Source organism: Chiloscyllium plagiosum, chromosome 26 (assembly GCF_004010195.1).
Source record: "Chiloscyllium plagiosum isolate BGI_BamShark_2017 chromosome 26, ASM401019v2, whole genome shotgun sequence".
Taxonomy (NCBI): Eukaryota; Metazoa; Chordata; class Chondrichthyes; order Orectolobiformes; family Hemiscylliidae; genus Chiloscyllium; species Chiloscyllium plagiosum.
Genome location: NC_057735.1, coordinates 11739323 through 11760501, shown reverse-complemented (window position 1 = coordinate 11760501; position 21179 = coordinate 11739323). Strand labels below are relative to the sequence as shown.

The 21179-nt window shown below is 38.0% G+C and overlaps 1 protein-coding gene across 5 annotated transcripts in view; it reads left to right on the top strand.

Moving 5' to 3' along the window:
• Positions 1-11920, top strand: part of LOC122563090 (AMP deaminase 2-like) — a 179357-nt gene extending 167437 nt beyond the window's left edge. For 4 of the 5 annotated variants that reach the window (XM_043716506.1, XM_043716505.1, XM_043716503.1 and 1 more), the window contains one exon: positions 9475-11920. In XM_043716506.1, coding sequence (XP_043572441.1) covers positions 9475-9681 — 207 coding nt within the window. In that variant the 3' untranslated portion in view covers positions 9682-11920. The remainder of the gene's footprint in view (positions 1-9474) is intronic. The other variant, XR_006315480.1, reaches the window with a different exon arrangement.
• Positions 11921-21179: the final 9259 nt, after the last annotated feature.

Here is a 21179-nt window from a genome sequence, read left to right as displayed (position 1 = left end):
TCTCCTCTGAGTCAGAAGCTTTGGACTGAAACTCAACCTGAGCATAAAATCCAGGTTAACAAATCAGCACAGAGGGTGTACTATGTCAGACTGAGATCCCATCTGCTCTCTTGGGGAAAACATAATAGGTCCCAGGGCACTGCTTTGAAGATCAGGAGACATATACCTGGTGACCTGTACAATATGTACCATTCTGCCAACATCTTCGAAATAGATTGGATGAAATTTTCCATTTTCATTGTCAGACCAAACCTACAACTGAAATCTGCATTCTGTGAAAGTGCTGACACATAAACCTATTAGGGAATTGTCTGGGATGTTTAAACTTCTAGTGGGCAATTTCTCCCTTCTTCACCCTCCACTCTCAACCCTCCAAAACCCTATATGAATGTTTCCAACTCTACATTATAATCAAATACTTAGAACAGATCCACTGTTCTTACCTATATAGTTACCCAGGAAATATTAGACAGATTAACACATGAGTAACTACACATCTACTCTCCAACAACACCCCCTCTTCTGCCCCTCCTGACCAAGGCTGACAAACCTCTCCAAATAACTGACCTGACTTCCTACCTCCAGTGTTAAATACCACTTCACCAACCTGCCAGCTCACTCATTCACTCACTAATGTTAAGACTGGGCTTTTGAAATTTCCATAAGTTAGTAACTGATGTTTAAAAAAGTCCATGTCCTGTCTTCCCAACTGTGCCCACACAATTCCCCAGAGACGGGGCTTTGTTTTACTCTGAAAGCTGTATGGGAAACTCTGAAGAAAAATGTACAGCAGCATAGAATAGGAGATCTTCTGAGTGCAATGGAAAGCCAAATGTTATTGCTGCTGTTGGTGCTGCTGCTTGGAAGATCTGGACCACGATCTGTTTATTAAAACATGGCTTTATTTGGGATATTATGCACCAATTAGCTGCCATATTTCCTGCATTGATTATTAAGTGCTATGGGATGTTGTGAGCTTGTGATAGGTGATGTGAGCAGAGCTAAATCCTTTTTGTTTCTTTTTCTGGGGGAAAAAACATCCAGTGTTATCACACCATCTGGATGATGAACATTTTTTAAGATCAGCTGAACTTGACATTGTCACAACAGCATGTTTTAAGTACAGACATGTTAAAGCATTCACAATCAAGTCTTGCAGCAAGACTGGATAGGTTGGCAGCAATGGTGCAGCCACCGTAAAGCCCGTGTTTCAGTTCAGCATGTGATCCGGCAGTTCCCAATGTCATTGGTATACATTGAACATTTCTGCAAGTCTGATATGAGTGGATATATATTCAGACCCTCCCACATGTATACAGTCAAAACTAAATAAACATTGTTAAGTACTGGAGCAAATCACTTTCCTGCTGGTCCTCCAATCTAAAACAGCTTGCTTATGTTCAAGATCTTTTGAACTAGAAAATGTCCCAAAGGCCTTCCAAATTACAAACCACAAAGGAACAAATATAGGAAGAAATTTCAGAACCAATACAAATTTGAATCCTGAGTTACAGGTTTTGTAGTCAGGCTGCTGTGGAGTAAAAGCCACTTCAACCCCTGCCAAAGCCCTATTCATTATATCCATAGTTTAGATTATCACAGTGAGGATTGGCTTGTGCTGTGATTTTACAGATTTAGGACTGAGTTGAGGAGGAAACTCATCACTCAAAGGGTTGTGAATCTGTGGAATTTCCTGCCTAGTGAAGCAACCGAGGTTACCTCATTACATGTTTTTAAGGCAAGATACATTTTTGAAGAGTAATGCAGTAGGGTTATGGTGGGCGGTCAGGTAAGTGGAGCTGAATCCACAAAACGATCAGCCATGATCTTATTGAATAGCAGACTGGCTCAATGGGCCAGTTGGCCTACTCCTGTTTGTGTTTCTTATGTTGTAAAATGCAAGTTCTGAGGTTTGGCCAAGTATTTCTTGAATTGTTGTAAGAGCAATAGATAACACTTCATCTGGAGACCTTGTAATTAGGGTAAGAACAACTCTGTGGTAGATTAGATTAGATTACTTAGTGTGGAAACAGGCCCTTCGGCCCAACAAGTCCACACCGACCCGCCACCCACCCATTCCCCTACATTTACCCCTTTACCTAACACTACGGGCAATTTAGCATGACCAATTCACCTAACCTGCACATCTTTGGACTGTGGGAGGAAACCGGAGCACCCGGAGGAAACCCACGCAGACACGGAGAGAATGTGCAAACTCCACACAGTCAGTCGCCTGAGTCGGGAATTGAACCCAGGTCTCTGGCGCTGTGAGGCAGCAGTGCTAACCACTGTGCCACCGTGCCGCCCGACAGAGGCAGTATCTCTGCCTCCAGAGCAAGAGACCGGGTTCTGGTCCCAACTGCATGAGAGGAATGTAATAGCATCTATGAACAGGTTGATTAGAAAAAATAGATTGAATTTTAAAAAAAAAAGAACAACTCTGCCACAACTCTGCCACTACTGGTGGTAGTTAAAAGGAAAAAATCTTTTTAAAGTTTTGCTGGTTGAAAAGTCATTCAATTGTGTGCAATAGCACTTTGGAGTATGAAAAAGGAAAAAAGAACTTTGTTTCAAAGTATGAGAATTAATTTAGGTTTAAAATAGATATACCTAAATATTTGTTAAAAATCTCCAAATGCTGGAATTCTGAAATCAAAATATGATGCTCGTCCTCATCTCTCAGGATGAATAACAAGTGGCTGGCAGGCTGTCCTTTTTCTTAGGTACTGTACAAAGAAGGCATGCATTTGTTGTTTAACAGCCATTACTAAATTCCACTCTGCAATAAGGTGTTCAGAGCAGAATGGTTCTGCAAAAAGTGGAAGTCATCAGTCAGTCCCTTTGTTCCATCCCAAAATGATTGAATTAGACAACGGTCTTTGAGAATCTTCAATTGTTGCTTGTTTCCCACAGCAGGTTTGGGACTGTAATGTTCCTCCTGTTCCAGGCAGTGTTAAATATGAGTCACTTCCTGTTGAAGTGGAGCAAGGGGGAATTTTGAGATGGAGGCAAGGGAAGGGCAGAGAACAGATCCCTTTGCTGAACTTCAGAGAAGTACTTTCACACTGCAATTGTTGTAATGTTAATTTTGAGAACATTCTGGAGTAATTGTTCCACTGAGCTCAGCCAGTAATTCTAGTTATAACTTAAATAAGCATACAGCATGACCTTAAATGGGGAGATAGATTGAAGAGAAATTGCACCATCTCACCCTTCAATCTAATTTGGATTGTTTGAACTTTAACTACCTTCACATTCTAAAGAGGTATTCCATAAGTAAGCAGTGGACCATTATCTTAGATACTCCTACACAACTCAACTATATTGTGCAGTGAAAGTAGGCAAGTTGTAATATATTTGCAACTATATTAGAGCTCTTTACTTCACAAAATATTTGTTTTAGCTATATTTGTTTCTAATTAGTAATTGACCTGCAATGTGATGAATGAAATTGTTTCCTTGTTGTAACAATTGTAGCTTAATCATTGGAGGTTTATTAATTTTCACATCTGAGATATCTTCTCAGATGATATATGCAACTGGTTAATTGCTGCTTCTTTCCTCTGTTTATTTACCTTTCTTTTTGTAAATGCCAGATGTATTCTGACTTAACAATTTTCTCAGGAAGCAATTCAATGGCGCATGGAAATTTAGTTGATAATAGTTTCCTGAAGGAAGTTATTCAATTCACATAGACCAAACATGTTCCCTTTGAGGAAGGAAAATGCATTACATTGGAAAGTCAAACATGCATTTTGAAAAACCTTGAATGCAATCAATGTTTCTTCTCCATCAGTTTTTTTTCTTAAAAGTAGTTAAGTTGGACAAAACGAAGGAATTGATTGTAGCACTGATCTTGAATATTCCTGACCATAATAGCTGTGTTGTGTAACTTGGCAAGTATTATTGGGCTGTAAATATTTTGAGCTGATGTGTTCAGAAACAAGTGAATAAAGGCATGTGAGGTTGGCTTCCCTGCATAGCAAACTGAGACCTGCTATTTTATGTGTATAAATAAATTGAAACATGGCGTTCCAGTCAAGTTACTAAGCTTGGGAAGAATAACTGTCCATGTTTCACCAATTTAGGGAGAGTAGGTTTGACCATCTTCTCATGCCTATGTCTGTTGTAGATTAATTGATAACTAACCGTGGTATTCAGTCTTTTTCATTGTATTGTATCAGGATGATAGAAGACAAACCAAACTGCGCCTTAACTCATTTTTAAAAATCTGGCAATTCCTTTGGTTTTATGTTGTATTGCCAAAGTTTACATGAAAGAAAGATTCTATATATGTACAGGGGAACTTCGATTATCTGAACGAGATGGGCTATTTCATTCAGATAATCGATTATTCAGTTAATCGATTTAAATGCCTTTCCTCTGGGGCTGGGAGTTTTTAAAGTCTGCTCCTCATTCAGGAGACTGCAGCAGCACAAAGTGTGCGTGACCCCACCCCCAACACTGCCCCAGTCCAACACCTCTCATCCAGCACTGCCCCCGCCCCTCTCCGGGGCAGCCAGACTGGACACCAACAACAAGACTTCTGCTGCTGCTGCCTTTGTGGGACAAGTCTCCAAATAGCGCGCATGCCCACACAGCCACAGTCACAACCACACACACAACGTTTTACTGCAACTCTTTGACAGGTTCCACCTGTACATTCTATAGGACAGTGTTGGTCAGATTATCTGGGGAAGAGGGGTTTAGGGAAAACCCCTCTGTAGAACTCCAGGGAAAGTGCGAGAGAGAGAGGGCAGGAGGTCAGTCATTTGGAGATGATGCCTGTTTAATCACTGTAAACAAAAGACGCAATCACTGTTGGAAACACGTCTTTGACGTAAAGTTTCTATCAAGACCTGGAGATCTCCTTCGGCTAATCCGATTTTTGGATAATTGGTATTCGGATAATCGAGGTTCCTCTATAGTGCCTTTCAGTATGCGTGACAGCCAATTAAGTACTTTTAAAGTGTAGTCACTGTTGTAATATAGAAAGCCTGGTGGTCAGTAACACAAAACAAACAGCAACATGAAGATAATCATAAATTCTGTAGATACTTAGATTATGTGACAAACGCTTGACAGAGCACGGTGAATAACTCCTCCTCTTTGATAGAGATCCGTATAATCTTTTACTTCTATTTGAGGTGTCCTATCCAAAGGTTACCACGAGTGACAAAGCAGCATTTCCGCATTACTGCACTGTAATGTTATGTATTGACTTTTATCTTCAAATCTACACTTTCTGACTGTGAGGCCCAAGTTATCTTTAGATTCCACAATACTATTGGAAGAAGTATAAAGTGTTAGTGTCCTGGCAAATATTAATCAATAAAAATCTTACAGATTCACAGTAAATTTTTCCTATTGCTTTAAAGAACCTGCTAGCAACTTCACTCCCTTTCTAACAGGAGTTAGGAGTTCAGGTTCAGATGGTCTACAGGGATTCAAGAACCTGGCTCAGTGCCATTTCCTTGTGCAATTAGGGTTGGAGAACAAACGTTGACTTAGCCGGCAACACTCTGATCCCATGGAAGAATAAAAGTCTTGCATCAACAAGTAATTTGTTGGCTGTAAATTGCTTTGCAGTGACTTTAGAATGTGAAAGACACTATATACACTAACTTTTTAAATTGTTCTTAATAAAGTTGGGTTGCTGAAATATAGTATTTTAAGTTTAAATTGAACTTTTAACAGATTTAACTTTGTAATGGGAAGTTTACAACATGCAGTCAAAAAGAGGAAAACCGACCAGTAACATTAATCAGTACATAATGTTTATGTGAACATGTGACCTATTCCACTCGATACTTAGTAACTGGGGATGTGAATGTCCTTGATAATAGAAATACAATGTATCGCCACTTGTTTTCTTGTTTAGACCTTGTTTTATTTCTTCTAATGTTTTCTTTTTGTGTGATTCATTATAGTCATATTGAAAATTGAAGCTCCAACTAGAACAATATTTTGTTTTATTTTGACTATTCAATTGGTAAATTCATTTTACTGTGTGCTGCAAGATGAGAAAATGCTGCTTAGTGTTTTGTTCAATGCTTTCTATGTTAGTTTGGAATCTTGTGGGCACGTGTTCTTGTTTATGAATCAGGCCATTTAGATTGTTTTAAGTCCATGGACAACATACAGTTGAGCGAGAGTCAATATAATTTCCTTAGTGCAACAATTGGTGTCAAGATTAATGGGTTCCTACATTTAAAACAAAATTGTATATGTAATTATCAGCGAAGAGAACTGCGGGCTTTTCAAATAACCTGTTAATTCTCAGTATGTTCTCATTGCTTTCTGTTTGAAAGTAGCAAAGTTTTTGATGGTGTTAAATGTGTAAAAACATTAAAGAATGGATAAGACTGAGATGATAATTTAATGTCCTATGACTCTAAATAGCTTTGGATATTTATTCTCCAATCACCATCAAATTCTATATGACACTGCTGTGGTTTGATAATGTATAACATGGCTTAGGGACTTGAGATAGCAGTTGTCAACAAATTTCTTTGTGTTCTTGCTGAGGCTTTTTAAGTAAAATATCATATATATTCGAGTAATAGTCGATCTCATGTAAAGGTTGACCCCCTGTTTTTGGCCAAATAAGCTGGAATTTTCTAAATATCTCGTGTAAAAGTCAACCCTAATTCTTCACAGATAACAAATCAACATTTGAGTCAGTGTGCTGGCTGTTGTGTTCCAGTGGGTTTTTTAGAATTACCATAATTCATTGTAGTTTCTTTCTATATTCGTTTAGAGATCAGTTGGGCTTCTGCTAATGATATGGTATGAATTTTGATGGGCATGAATTTCAGCCCCCCAAAAATAGTATCCCATGTAATAGTCGGCCCCATAAATTTAACCTTAAAACTTAGTCAGTAAAATTTGACTATTACTCAAGCATATATGGGGTATGTAGGAAGTGAGGCACTCCATGTTGTTAATAAAGCAATAATTTTAATAGTAGCCTAATGTGACTTTAGTTTTATGTCAGTGTCAAGAGTATGATGCTTGAAAAGCACAGCAGGCCAGGCAGCATCCATGGAGCAGGAGAATCAAAGTTTTGGGCAAAAGCCCTTCAGCAGGAAGGGCTTTCCTGATGAAGGGCTTTTGCCCAAAACTTTGATTCTCCTGCTCCTCTGATGCTGCCTGCCCTGCTGTGCTTTTCCAGCATCATACTCTCAACTCTGATCTCTAGCATCTGCAGTCCTCACTGTCTCCTTCAGTTTTATGTCAGCTGACCACAGAGTGAGATAGATGGCAGATACATAGAAATCTCTTTTCATATAATTCTACCTGTGGAATCATTTATTTTAAAGTGGAAAGGATTTGTGTGCTTAGAAAAATGGTTTTCTTTGTTTAGTTTGGAAATATTTTACCAAGAATACAGAGGCTGATGTCACTGATGCAGAATGATGTCCATTTAAATTTGTCACTGTAGTGCACTGGACTTGATATAAGGAAGGTGGGGATGGGAGAAGTGAAACTATATTGTTTTTGGAGACAAGGGTCATGGCTGGGATTATTTTATTTCCTTGGACCTATTTCAAATTCATTTTGAGAGCTTCCAGCTCAGAAGACCCATCCAAGTGGCAGCAGTAAGGAGGAATAAAACATTGTTTTTTAATGAAGCAGAAAATTAATCTATTGCTGCTCACTTTTACTTCAGCAATTTCTACAGAGCACAACTGGTTTCTGACTCTTTGCGTCCCAAATAAAGAAGGTTTGCCATTTCTGAAAATGGTTGTCTCTTCAGTGTTGCTGTGGATCTGACCAAAGTTGCAAACATTTGAATTGGTCACATATGGTCATCTAAATGCAATAGCTTCAGCATGTAAAAAAATAACTCTGTTCCTGTAAAGCAGTTGCTTCCTTTCACACAACTCTACAATTCTTTGCAACAGTTTTTATTTCTCATATCTCATACTTGTTGAAGTTTACTAGCAAAATTATTTGTAATAAAAATGGATAATTACTGGGTAATTGCAGGATTTCCAAAATATTTGACAGATCGATTCAACTTTAGAGGAACAAAATGTTTGTAGTGATAACAATTATTGATTTGTTAGCTTCAAATTCTTGTGTTTAAAACCCTTGGCACTTTTTTTTTTGGTAATTTGGGTTGAATTGACTATTTCTGCAGCACTCATTATTTCTGAGATTGTAGCTTTGTTGATAACATTTTCTAATAATTATCTTGGAATTTTCCTGAGAGCTTGACTTACATGGGATATGGTCCCATTGTGATGTCTGTTCGATTATTTCCCTTAATCCTTTAAAATACTTTGCAAATACCAATACCAATGGTAAGGTCCTAGGGAGTGTTGCTGAACAAAGAGACCTTGGAGTGCAGGTTCATAGCTCCTTGAAAGTGGAGTCGCAGGTAGATAGGATAGTGAAGAAGGCGTTTGGTATGCTTTCCTTTATTGGTCAGAGTATTGAGTACAGGAGTTGGGAGGTCATGTTGCGGCTGTACAGGACATTGGTGAGGCCACTGTTGGAATATTGCGTGCAATTCTGGTCTCCTTCCTATTGGAAAGATGTTGTGAAACTTGAAAGGATTCAGAAAAGATTTACAAGGATGTTGCCAGGGTTGGAGGATCTGAGCTACAGGGAGAGGCTGAACAGGCTGGGGCTGTTTTCCCAGGAGTGTTGGAGGCTGAGGGGTGACCTTATAGAGGTTTACAAAATTGAGGGGCATGGATAGGATAAATAGACAAAGTCTTTTCTCTGGGCTCAGGGAGTCCAGAACTAGAGGGCATAGGTTTAGGGTGAGAGGGGAAAGATATAAAAGAGACCTAAGGGGCAACCTTTTCAAGCAGAGGGTGGTACATGTATGGAATGAGCTGCCAGAGGAAGTGGTGGAGGCTGGTACAATCGCAACATTTAAGAGGCATTTGGATGGGTACATGAATAGGAAGGGTTTCGAGGGATATTGGGCCGGGTGCTGGCAGGTGAGACTAGATTGGGTTGGGATATCTGGTCGGCATGGACAGGTTGGACCGAAAGGTCTGTTTCCATGCTGTACATCTCTATGACTCTAATACAAAATTGTCTAAAACCTAATTGGTACAGGGCATAATAATAATCAGTAACCAGTATTTTCAGTCAGAGTCAATGATTAGTATGCTTGTAATTTGTTAGTATTAAGGGCCACCACATTTCGGAATAAATAACCTTGGGGCGAGTGTAGGCATCTTACTTGTACGAGAGATGGCTTGTGCTGAATACAGTTGGACAAGACTACAGCAGTTCAATCCCATTGTTCATGTTTCATGTGTGAACCCAGGGGAAAGATTTTATATGTGCAACCAGGATCTCATCTGCATGTTGGACCGGTGGCAACCCCACATCACTTCTCTGTGGAGGCCAGCGTTGTCACAAAATTTTTTTTGAATGCTGCATTTACAACAACTATTTCTTTAACAACAACCGTTTCTTTAAAACAGTATTTGTTTTTTCCCATTTCAGGTAAAGGGCTACTGGCTAGGACCACACTATCAAAAGGAGAGCATAGAGGGTAACGATATCCGTCGCACTAACGTCCCAGATATTCGGGTTGCCTACCGTCATGAAACGCTGTGTGAAGAGCTGAACTTGATTACACAGGCATTGATTACTGCAGAACAATTGGAGAATGATTCCATAAATATGACACCAGTATCTGAATCACGATAAGCCGCTCTTACATTTTGGGTATGAAAGCCTGCGCATGGCAGGCCAGAGTTGTTAACAACCATTGTAAACTGGACACCTATAGAATGCTAGTGCATCTAGCACTGTTTACCCCACTGTGTTATTGCTACAAATTATTATTATTACTAGGAGCATTGAGAAGAGTTGGAAAACTTTACCTTCTAGCATACACACAAATTCTACCTTTCATTATGCTTGTTTTACAACAATGTGCGAGTTATTTAAATCTAGCTGCCTGTTCTTTTAGATTACTTTTTAGTTGGCCTGACCTTTTGGATGACTTGGGTGTCAGAGTTGTCCATGGTGAGGGAGTAACGAGTTCAACATGTTGCTTCTGATGTGAGTATGACTGTGAGCATTTGTTTGGTTTATTCTCAAAGGTTCTACCTCCCTGCATTCCAAGAGGTGCTATGGTGGCCACCCACTTGCCTTTGTGGACACCCATCTTTGTCACCATTAAAATTGAGGCTCTGTCTCAATTTTCTTTTTTTTTAAAATTACACAATAACCATTTAGTATGTTAGGTATTCCATAAGCATGGTGTGACTAGGATGTTTAAAAATGAAGTAGATTTGATTAACTGATGGAAGTTCAGTAAACATCCAAATTATACATGTTTGTTGTTTAATTTGGGGTCTGAATGGGCATTCTGAACAATCTGTTTTACTTTTTCCAACTGTCATCAGCCTGATGGTAATTGCAGGATTGTTAGTGTCCCCAGGTCGAAGTAAAAATGTTGAGTTTAATCCTGGTTCCAGGGATTAGAAGCTCAGTATTTACAAGGACCGTTCAATGCAGTATTGCTGTATTGTCAGATATGTTATTTCTTAGGTGAGCTGTTAAACTGATTTTATTTTTTTGTTTTATTAACAGATGGACGTAAAAGAAGTGCAAGGTTGTTTCCCCATCCCCACACATGCTGATCAATAATTAACTCTCACCCTGCGTCACTAGAAACAGATTAACTGGTGAATTTGGCCATGGTCAATTTACTGTTTCATTTGCCCACAAAATAACAATGATTAAAGTTAAGAAGTAATCCAAAAGCTGTAAAGCTTTTTGGGACATTCTGAATTTATGAACCAATCTTAAGTTGTACTTTGAATTTCATCTTGTCTAGCTTTAGTTGCCCTAAATATATTGCATGTGATGAATTGTGACTTGCAATATTTGTGTTAAATAATGCACCTTTTTTTAAAAAAAAAAGTTGAGCTCAATTTTTTTGCTTATCAATTCATTTGTAAATTGAAGTTGAGCTATCTGTGGGCTTTTCTAAATCTGCTGACACTTTGCTTAGTATTGATGATAAAGCTTTGATTAAATTGCTATTTATGCATTTGCTCAGCATTTGAGCCTAGTATTCTGCTTTCTGTTAACCTTGCAGAAGGCAAATGCTAACAGCTTCATTCTAGAAGGTGTAGGCAAATTTAAAATGGGATGCTGCTTATACAGTTGATAATTATTGACTGAAGTAAGGGAAACAGGACTAAGAATCACTGCCTAATTGCTGCATGATAACATATTGCTGTCACACCGCTAATTTTCTGTTAAATGCTGGTGTACATGTTTAATAAACCCACATCTGCTTAACTGTTCCTTAGAATGCATATCATGATAATGTTGCATTTAGCAGTGAAAAGCTCCATCCTCTTGCCAAAAGAGCACTTCTGGCCTTGTTAAGTAGTAATTTTGTTTCAACTGCTCGTGGAAATGAAATTCAGACAGCAGTTGTGCATGGACACCATGTTTGCTGTTCAGAGAACTAGTGTTAGAGAACTAATTGTTTGACTGGAGCTGGAGATTTTTCAGAAGGAATATCCAGCTTTAAGTGTGGAGAAAAGTCGTGAACTAATCTTCATCTAGTTGCTATTTGTTTTTAAATCCAACTGTTCAATGAAACTTTTTAACATTTGCTTTGGCTCCCTACAGACTTATTGTAAAGACATACATATTATATAGTGTTTACTTTGTAATGTGCAGTCCCATCCTTTTGCAAGGCTGTATTTTGTTTGTTAGTGAAATCCAGTCATATGACTAAAATAAGAGGGGGAAACCCAGCACGAAATAATAGTTAGGCCCAAAGAGCCAATTGTTACCACTGAAAGCAAAATACCTACCTGAACTCTTGGGTGGATGGATTCAATTATTGATGCTTTTGTTTTGTTATACAGGTTATAGAACCCTTCAATATTATTTACATCCATATGCTGCTTACCTGAATCTTTTACTGCTTCTATTACAGACATCTTTCATAGATCTCCTCAAACTGCTCTACAGGCCAATTAAATAATTGCCTCCATGTTTGCATTTCGTCTGAATCTGTCGCATGATGAATGTTTCACAATTTTTTACATTTTTGTTGACTTTTTTTACTAATTAGTTTTTACTAATGTAATTTGTTTTTAAAATATAGTAAATAATGTTCACCAACTGAGACTATTTTGGTGTGGGATAACAGGATTTTATGAACAAATTGAATTTCAGTTATTTGTGATTTGTACAACTGGATGTCTTGCTTGTTTCAGCCTTGTAATGCCTACATCACTATTTGCTGGTTGCACCCTAACGCAAATCAATTTTACATCAGCGCCTTTATAACGTGACTTGTTACTTAAAAGCACAAGGTTTGATTCTATTTGAGGGATATGTGGGATTTCTAGAAGGTAGCCAACAGGAGATTACTGCAACATGAAACATAGTGTGCAGTGTAAGTCCAGGATTATTCAGTGTATAAACAGCAATTCAGTCAGGTATCTGATACTGGTGATGTAGTCTTGTTTTATGATTAGCCAGCGGTTAATCTTAGGCCAGTGTTGGTTAAAAAAACCGTCTTTGTTTGATTGTTGCATATCCCTAGCAATTACCCCAAAGCAATTTATTCATCAGTATGACCTAATATATATACTCATTTGTCAGAAAAAAATAGGCAGCAGAGCAGAAGAGAGTTTCGGTGGCTCATATGGGGTGCAGATAAGGGTTGGCATGGACTTAATGGCCTCAATAATCTGCCTGTGCTATAGCATTCTTAGCTAAACATTGACATTTTTGTCCATCTGAACTATGTCAGCAGCTCTTCTACACTGACTGAACTTTGTACGATCCCTTTAAATATTGTCTAAACTTTGTTAGATTAAATGTATCGGATGCAGGACAAGTGAAAAAAATTAAACTCTGTTCCCCTCTTCAAGTGCCCCACACTGTTTGAGCAACAGACACACTTTCCTCAGTTTCTATGGAGCTGTTCTGAAACCAATCTGTAATAGGAAAATATGAAATAGATTACTGTAAGATTTTTTTTTTTTAAATCCGCATTGGCACCTTGTATTTGCATGCCTCTGACAGCCCTGCTGTTAAGTAACAAATTTTACAAGCCTTCAGTCAATTTTAATCCTGGTCTTAAATATTGGGAGTGATTTCTTATAAAAGCCTGGGTATGTCTGGTGTCCAATATTCACATGTTTTGAGGTTTATAGAGGAGGCAGAGACTGATTGTAATACACTCAACACAAATTAAACATTTCAAAAACGCAAGGAAATTTTTTTTTTGCATAACTTCATTCTGATGATGCCTTTTGAGCTGGGACTTGTCAGATTCTGGCAGTACTTCTTGGTTTTAAGGAAATATTCCAATCAACTGACCAGAATTTTACTTCATTTGTACATTTGATATTATTTTTAAGCCTTTTTGATGCAAAGCAGAATAAACAGTGTTGCTAATTGATCTGCAGGCTGTTCTCATACAGGCTGTAAGCCTTTTCACTGGAAGAAGTTCCCATTCTAGTCAATTGTTTAAATCCATTATGTAAAATCACCTATATCTATAACATTAAATATAATGTGTTTTTTTAAGTGTCACTGTTTTATTATACTTTCTTGATCAGACCCAATTGTTAGAAAATGTCTGTTCAATTGGTAGTCCAGCTAGTTTTGCAACATAATGGAAAAACTTTTAAAAAGCTAAAAGAGCTGATTTACAATATTATCCAATATAATAATTCTTCAATTATAGCACTCATCATGTTTTTAGTCAACAGATTAGTAAAATTAGCTTTTCTAGATTAAAATCAGATGAATACATTGGTAATATTTAAAGTATTGAGTGTAAACCTGTATTTTGTAAATTTTAATTTTGTTTAGATGTTAGATTTCCAGCACTTAGCTTTTATTTCTATCGGTAGCTTTTCTAGATCTTTCAGTCAATATGTGATTCCGTTCAGATTGCATTTAGGTAAGACTTAATTCATTGAGTAGTTTCTTAAATGGTGGATTCCTTTTGAAGGCAGATATGGCAATCAAGCTAAAAGACGAACACTGATTTTCAGCTCCAGTCAGCATTGAGAGTCTGAACAGCATACATTCAGCTCTGAAAGAAATTAAGCCTATATTGTAAAATGTACAAATTCTGCTATAATAGAGAGTAAATGATTTTTGTATGCTAATCTAAATGCCTGACCATCTATTAATAATAATAATAATATTATTATAATTATAAATAATACTTGGAAGAAAATTGCCATTGCTGGTAGAAGAAAAAATGAAGGCAAATGAAAATTGTACGATATCATAAGTTTAATTTCATTATTGGACAACAAATGCTGCTAAACCAGTGAAACCCACATCCTGGTCAAAGAAAGTTGTGAAAATTCTTTCTATGGTTACTACTGCCTCAAAAACCGTATAGATGGGAAATGCTGCAAATTCACTCCCAAGTCTGCAAGGATGGAACAACTGTAAGGGCATTATAATTGTAGAACCCTTTGGTCTAGCAAGGGAATTCTTTTTTTCTTGATGGCTTTGCCATGATACCCTGCCACCAGCATTGCATTTGTGTGTTTCTTGAGTGAGGGGAAAATTGATCAGAGCACAGACTGATTTTTGGCCACTACTCTCTATTTTTCCCTCTATTGTTTCCAAAATCCAGTGTTGAAGTATAAATAATGACCACTTAACCAAGGTAACAGAACACCTCCTACCATTTGGAAAAATACCCCAGTCACAAGAGGCAATGTTTTCATAAGGGAAAGGTAGATGAATAGTTGGAAACAGGAATTATTTGCAAAGAATGGTAGGCATGAACAGAAAGTAGAAATTATTTTATTAATTTAATGCAGATTTGCATAATGCTGTTGTCTTTCGCAGTTCTGTGTATTGGCATAGATATTTTAGAGAGTTAAATTCTCTCTGTATTATACCATATTCTTTATAAAATGTACATAGTTAATGACATGGTGAATCATGCCCTTTTTGGCAAGGCTGTCCATTATCAGCAAATCTCTTTGGATCAGTTAGTTTGTGATGCAGGGCAACATCAATTCCTGTATCGGCTGAGGTCACCATGAAGGTCCCATGTTCTTAACCTCACCCCTTGGCTGAGGCATCCTGATCCGCCAGTTAAATTCACCACCGATCATCTTTGTACAACAACAGAGCAACTCACTGGTTCTCTGGAACAATGATGACTTTACCTTTATTATAATTATGAGAGATTCAGCTTGGTTCATTTAAAAGCACTCTGTTGTGACAAGAAGGCCCCTTCCAGGAATTTGGCATGGTATGACCGATCAGTGGATTATGAATAGAGTGCTGCATGTTAGTGGTGCAGCTTTCAGGAGGAGATGTTTAGCAGAGGGCCTTCCATCTCTTTTAGGTGAGCATAAAAGTTCAAGCAAGCATTCAAAGCGGAGCAGTACATTCACTTTGTACACTAGCCAGTATGGCTAGCGACCTCATGACAAAAAAAAAGTGTTACTTACTGTACAATGTTGCTTGTAGCATTTGCTTCCAAATGAGAGACTCCAGTTGAAAGTCAGTTACGAAGTAGTTCACCATGTTGGAAGATGAAACTGTAATAGAAATAACTTACATTTTTATAGTACAAATTATATCTAGTTTAAAAAAGATTGGAGAAGTGTGGTACTATAAATGTGAGTCTGTACAGCAGGGAAACTACCTTTTAAAACATTTTTTTAAAAGGAACCAATGATCAGCTTTTTAAAAAATTTGCTAAGAATAATTTAGGAGGTTAACATGAGTTTAGAATTTTTATCAAGACTGTAAATACTCATTTTATCTTTATCATTGGTGTTGTCTTTGACATTGGATTTGTGTGAATTTTTCTGTGGCTTTGTAAGCATGCTATTCTTTTACTATTTACCTGAAGTTCAGCTAAATATCAGACATGGCTGCTCCAGTCTTGATAAGCGTCACTAATTAACTGGAGATAAGCCATAATTTATACTCCACTGTAAATTAAGTGGTAGTGATGCTTTTGAATGGTATTTCTCTTGAATATAAAAATGCTAAATGAAACCATACGATTATTGCAAACACTTGATCAGAATATAACCTACCTGTCGGAACAATGCATAGGTGGACAACAAATCTGACTTATACAGCTGATACTATGGTTTATTCATCTGTTCTCATTAACTAAACCATAGCTTTTAAAATCCTACTGACTTTTGATTGCTTGGATTCATTAGAATTCTGAGTCTGATTTTAATTGCTGGTTCTTGACTCTTTTGGACAATTTCAGTGCACACTGCTTCTCAGAAAATCCATAGGGCCAGGGTAACAGTTTTAAACAAAAACAGAAGTTGCTGGAAAAGCTTAATAAGTCTGGCAGCATCTGTGAAGAGAAATCTCTCTCCACAAATGCTGACAAACCTGCTGAGCCTTTCCAGCAACTTCTGTGTTTTTGATTTACAGCATCCACAGTTCTTTCGGATTTTAATTTAATAATTGTATTAAATCCTGTTCAGTTTCAGACAATGCTGAAGTCAGTGAAGAGTAATGTTTTGCGGGTCATGAAACTGACATAAGTCCATTCAGTTAAAATTAATATTGTTATTTCAAGGACTGTAATATTTATCAAGTTTTGTTTTGTACATCACTGATTTTTGTTACCTAGTTATTACAAGTGAATAGTGAGTTGACTTGGTTAAATGATAACCTGAGTTTGATCAAGGAGAGAATTTTTCTTATGAAGTGAAAATACAATTTCAGCAAAATACTGTTTTGTATAGTAAGGCCATGTTTAAAGTTTTATTTCTGATTGTGATAAATGTTAAACATAAACTGGTTTTAGCATAGAAGACTGATTTGGTTTCCTCTTTAAACCCCATTGTCAGTCCAGTGAATTGGATCTCAGATCCTCCTTACCACATTTCCATTTGGTAATTATTAAAAGAACAGGCTGTATAACTGACACCAGGAAAAAAAGGGTATGTCTGCAGATTATTGCCGTTTTTGTGGATCACTATCTGCAGAGGGTGAGGTTAGAAGTGAAAGTACCACCACAAAGTTACACTGTTGCTGTGCCAATGTTTTATTTCTGATTGGCCTTTCTACGAAGTTGCAATGTTAATGGAATCCTTGAAAAAATGCTGAATTTATCAGCAGTTGTAAATATTTGATCCTTCTGAAGCTATGATAGTGGTTGCAGTAGTAAGAGATCATTGGGGTAGAGGCATTATTTAAAATGCAGTGTTACTTAAATTGTATGGAACTACCTTCTCCACTATTGAGGAGTACTACTGTAAATCATTATATATGGAGCATTGCGAGAATTGTTTTGGGCTGTAATGGAAGCCTAGAATAGTTAAGAGGGTAGATGAAATGTTTTATTAATGTGCTTTTATTGTTTGCACCCATATGTAACCTCCCTAGTACAGGAGGTATTTTAATGTGTCACAATTGTGGTCCAAGATCCATTTGTTAAAACTGTAGTTATTGAATTTCTGTCCAAGTAATTTGTGATGTTGGTGTTACATTTGGGTCACGGGTATTGCCAGCAGTTTTTAATATGTCTGCAGAATTTGTGAGAAATAGGTTATATCATGGAAAAAGAGACTTGTAGTGATACCAACACTCGTGTGGTTACTTTATAGGAAGTATTGTTTTTTAAATTGCAAAATACTGGCCTAAGTTTTCACCTTGGTACTGTTTTATTTGTACACAACAGTAAACCATGTACTTCACTGCACAAGAATAGTAACTCAAATCTGAAACACTGATGCTATGTATTAGCTGTTCCATCCATGACAAACACACCTTGGTGTCTTTTGGCCTGTATTTTGCTACATTTTTATTTACTATTGGTTTAAAGATTACTATGTAATTTTCATCTGTTGCTAGATGTTTGACAATAGTTTGTCTAAAATGCTGGATTTCACTGAAAAATAACTATTTAGACCAAATGTGACCGAAAAGCACTTTTAAAATTATGATTTGCCATATCATCAAACCAAATTCACAAAAATTAGGAAAGCATCTGCAGAGGATTTGATGGTCTTTGAAAGCTGTTTTAAAACAAGATAATGATGATAGAGATTGTGATGGACTTGTAACTATGTGACCAGCATACATTTTCCTCCTAGTGCATTGCACATTAGGATTTCATGCCTGCAGCCAGAAAATGGAGACACAGCATTATGATAAATCCACTGTTATGGACCCATGCCTGTGTAAACTGTTACTGAGATCTGTCTGCAAAATGCATGCAAAGATCGCTAGAACTTTAAACCATGTGCAGTCCAACAATGGAAAACTGCCTTGACCTCTGATTGAAACATTCAGTCTTGCTAATCATTTTTCATAGCAGATCTAAACAAACGGGAAACACTTAATTTTCCAAACATTAGCCTAAAAGCAAAAGATTTTAGGACATTGCATAATGGTACTGGATTACTAATCCGAGAATTGAGTCCAAGTCCCACAATGGAAGGTTTTTAAAAATCTGAATTGGTTACTCCATTTTGGGGAAGAAAGCCTACCTTCCTTGCATTGCCTGTTATCCCAATATAATTGGCTCACAATTGCTCTCTGAGATGGTCTACCAAACCACTTACTTGTATCAATCTAATTCGCTGTTTTACTGAGAAAACCACAACTGCCATAGTCTTACTAAATAGGTTTGGTCAGTTTTGCCAGCAATACCTGCATTCTTGAATGAATGATTAAAAAGGAATGGTATTTGACTGCTCTGTAAGGTATGGTAAATGAGGATTTCTGTAATTTGTTTGATCTGCAGGATATCATCTGTTGTTTGAGTATGTTAATGCCAATTTTGCACTGTAATGCGAATGCTTGTTCTGTTAATTGAGACTGCTGGAAAATGTAATTATGCTGAAGTATTGCATTAAAGAATTGTTCAAATATTCTGGTGTTTTGAAGAGTAATTGTATAACAAAATGAGAGTTGCACATCTGTTGATTCTCGTGTATTTATCACAAAACAACTCCAATTTTGTAAAGAAACTATTGTTTAGTTGGCTTCAATAAAATCACAAATTGCTGGAGAAACTCCAGTCTGGCAGCATCCGGGGAGAAAATGTTTCAAGTTCAGCGATGCTTCTTCTGAACTCGTAGTGGCTGGAAGAGGTATATATGCTGAAGATGAGGGTGGGATGCTAAAGAAGTAAGTGATAGGTAGAGATGGAGTTCAGAGGGAGAGAAGGACAGTCAGGCAGATTAAGGGATGGATAATGGTGGGCAGGGGAGAAAGAAAAGCTGCTAATGCGAAACATAAGTAGGTGAGAATGGCTTGATAGTTCTGAAGGCAGCCCGTGTGATGATATGGAAGAAGTTGCTCAGGCCTAAACATCATGGAACTCTATATTTTGAGTCCTGAAGACTGCAGAGTCCCCAAGCAGAAAATGTGATCTTGTTCTTCCAGGTTGCACTGAGCCTTGCTGGAGCATTGCAGCAAGGCCGAGATAAATATCAGAGAACATGGTGGTGTGTTGAAGTGACAAGCAACTTGAAGTTTGGGGTCACTTTTGGGGACAGAAAATAGGTGTTCCACAAAGCAGTCACCCAGTCTACATTTGTCATCCCGATTATAGAGGAGACCACATTGTGAGCAGCAAATATGTGCTGTAGACTAGATTGCGTAAAGTGGTTCTGTTCGCCGAGCTGGAAGTTTTTGTTGCAAACGTTTCGTCCCCTGGCTAGGCAACATCATCAGTGCTTGGGAGCCTCCTGCGAAGCGCTTCTTTGATGTTTCCTCCGGTGTTTATAGTGCTCTGTCCCTGCCGCTTCCGGTTGTCAGTTTCAGCTGTCCGCTGTAGTGGTTGGTATATTGGGTCCAGGTCGATGTGTTTGTTGATGGAGTTTGTGGATGAATGCCATGCCTCTAGGAATTCCCTGGCTGTTCTCTGTCTGGCTTGCCCTATGATAGTGTGTTGGGAAAGAAGCGCTTCGCAGGAGGCTCCCAAGCACTGATGTCGCCTAGCCATGGGACGAAACGTTTGCAACAAAAACTTCCAGCTCGGCGAACAGAACCACAACAACGAGCACCCGAGCTACAAATCTTCGCACAAACTTTGAGTGCAGGTAAATCACTGCTTCACTTGGAAGGTGTGTATGAAGCCTTGTATACTGAGGAAGGAGGAGGTAAATGGACAGGTGTTACATCTTCTGCCATTGTAGGGGAAGTTGCAATGAGGTGCTGGGAATAGACCAGGGTGTCCAGAAGGGAACAGTCCCTATGGAAGGCCAGCAAGGAATGGGAGGAAATAGGTGTCTGTGGTGGCATCTTGCTGGAGGTGGCAGAAATGAAAGTTTATGGCCCTTATTGGTTGCTACCTTCCCATCAAATGGCTGAGAAAGGATTCACCAGTGGTAGAGTCAGAGTCACTGGAAACAGACCATTCAAAGTCCAACCATGTCGAACATGTTTACAAACTAAACTAGTCCCACTGCCTGGGTTTGGACCATATCCTTTTCAATTCATGAACTTATCTAAATGTCTTTCAAATGTTGTAACAGTACCTGCAATCCACCACTCCCTATGGTAGTTCATTCCATGCAGGGACTACACTATAGAATAAAACCTGCCCCACATGTCCTTTTTAAAGCTTTCTCCTCTCACCTTAAAAATATACCCCCGAGTTTTGAACTCCTCCACTCTCAGGAAAAGACCCTCATGATTTTATAAAACCTCAGTAAAGGTGACCCCTTAACCCTCAATGTAGCAGTCTTTCCAGTCTATTTTTTATATCTCAAACCCTCCATTCCTGGCAACCTCCTGGTAAATCTTTTCTGAACTCTCTCCAGTTTAATAATGCCCTTCCTATAGCAGGGTGACCAGAACTGGTACACAGTACTCCAGAAGAGGCCTTACCAACATCCTGTATAACCTCAATTTGATGTTGCAACTCCCATATTAAGTGTTCTGAGCAATAAAGGCCAATGTGCTAAATGCCATCTTAACCACCCTGTCTACCTGTGATACAAATTTCAAAGAATTATATACCTGAAACCCCAGATCTCTGTTCTACATTACCCAGGATCCTACCATTAATTGTATAAGTCTTATCCTTGTTTGTATTACCAAAATGCAATACCTCACTTTTATCCAAAGGTCCTTGAAGCTCTTTGGGACATTAAAATAAAGTTTGCATCTATGAATAATGTAAAAAATCATTCAGTTCTATTTCGACTGTTAGATTAATTGCATGAAAATACCTCACTTACACA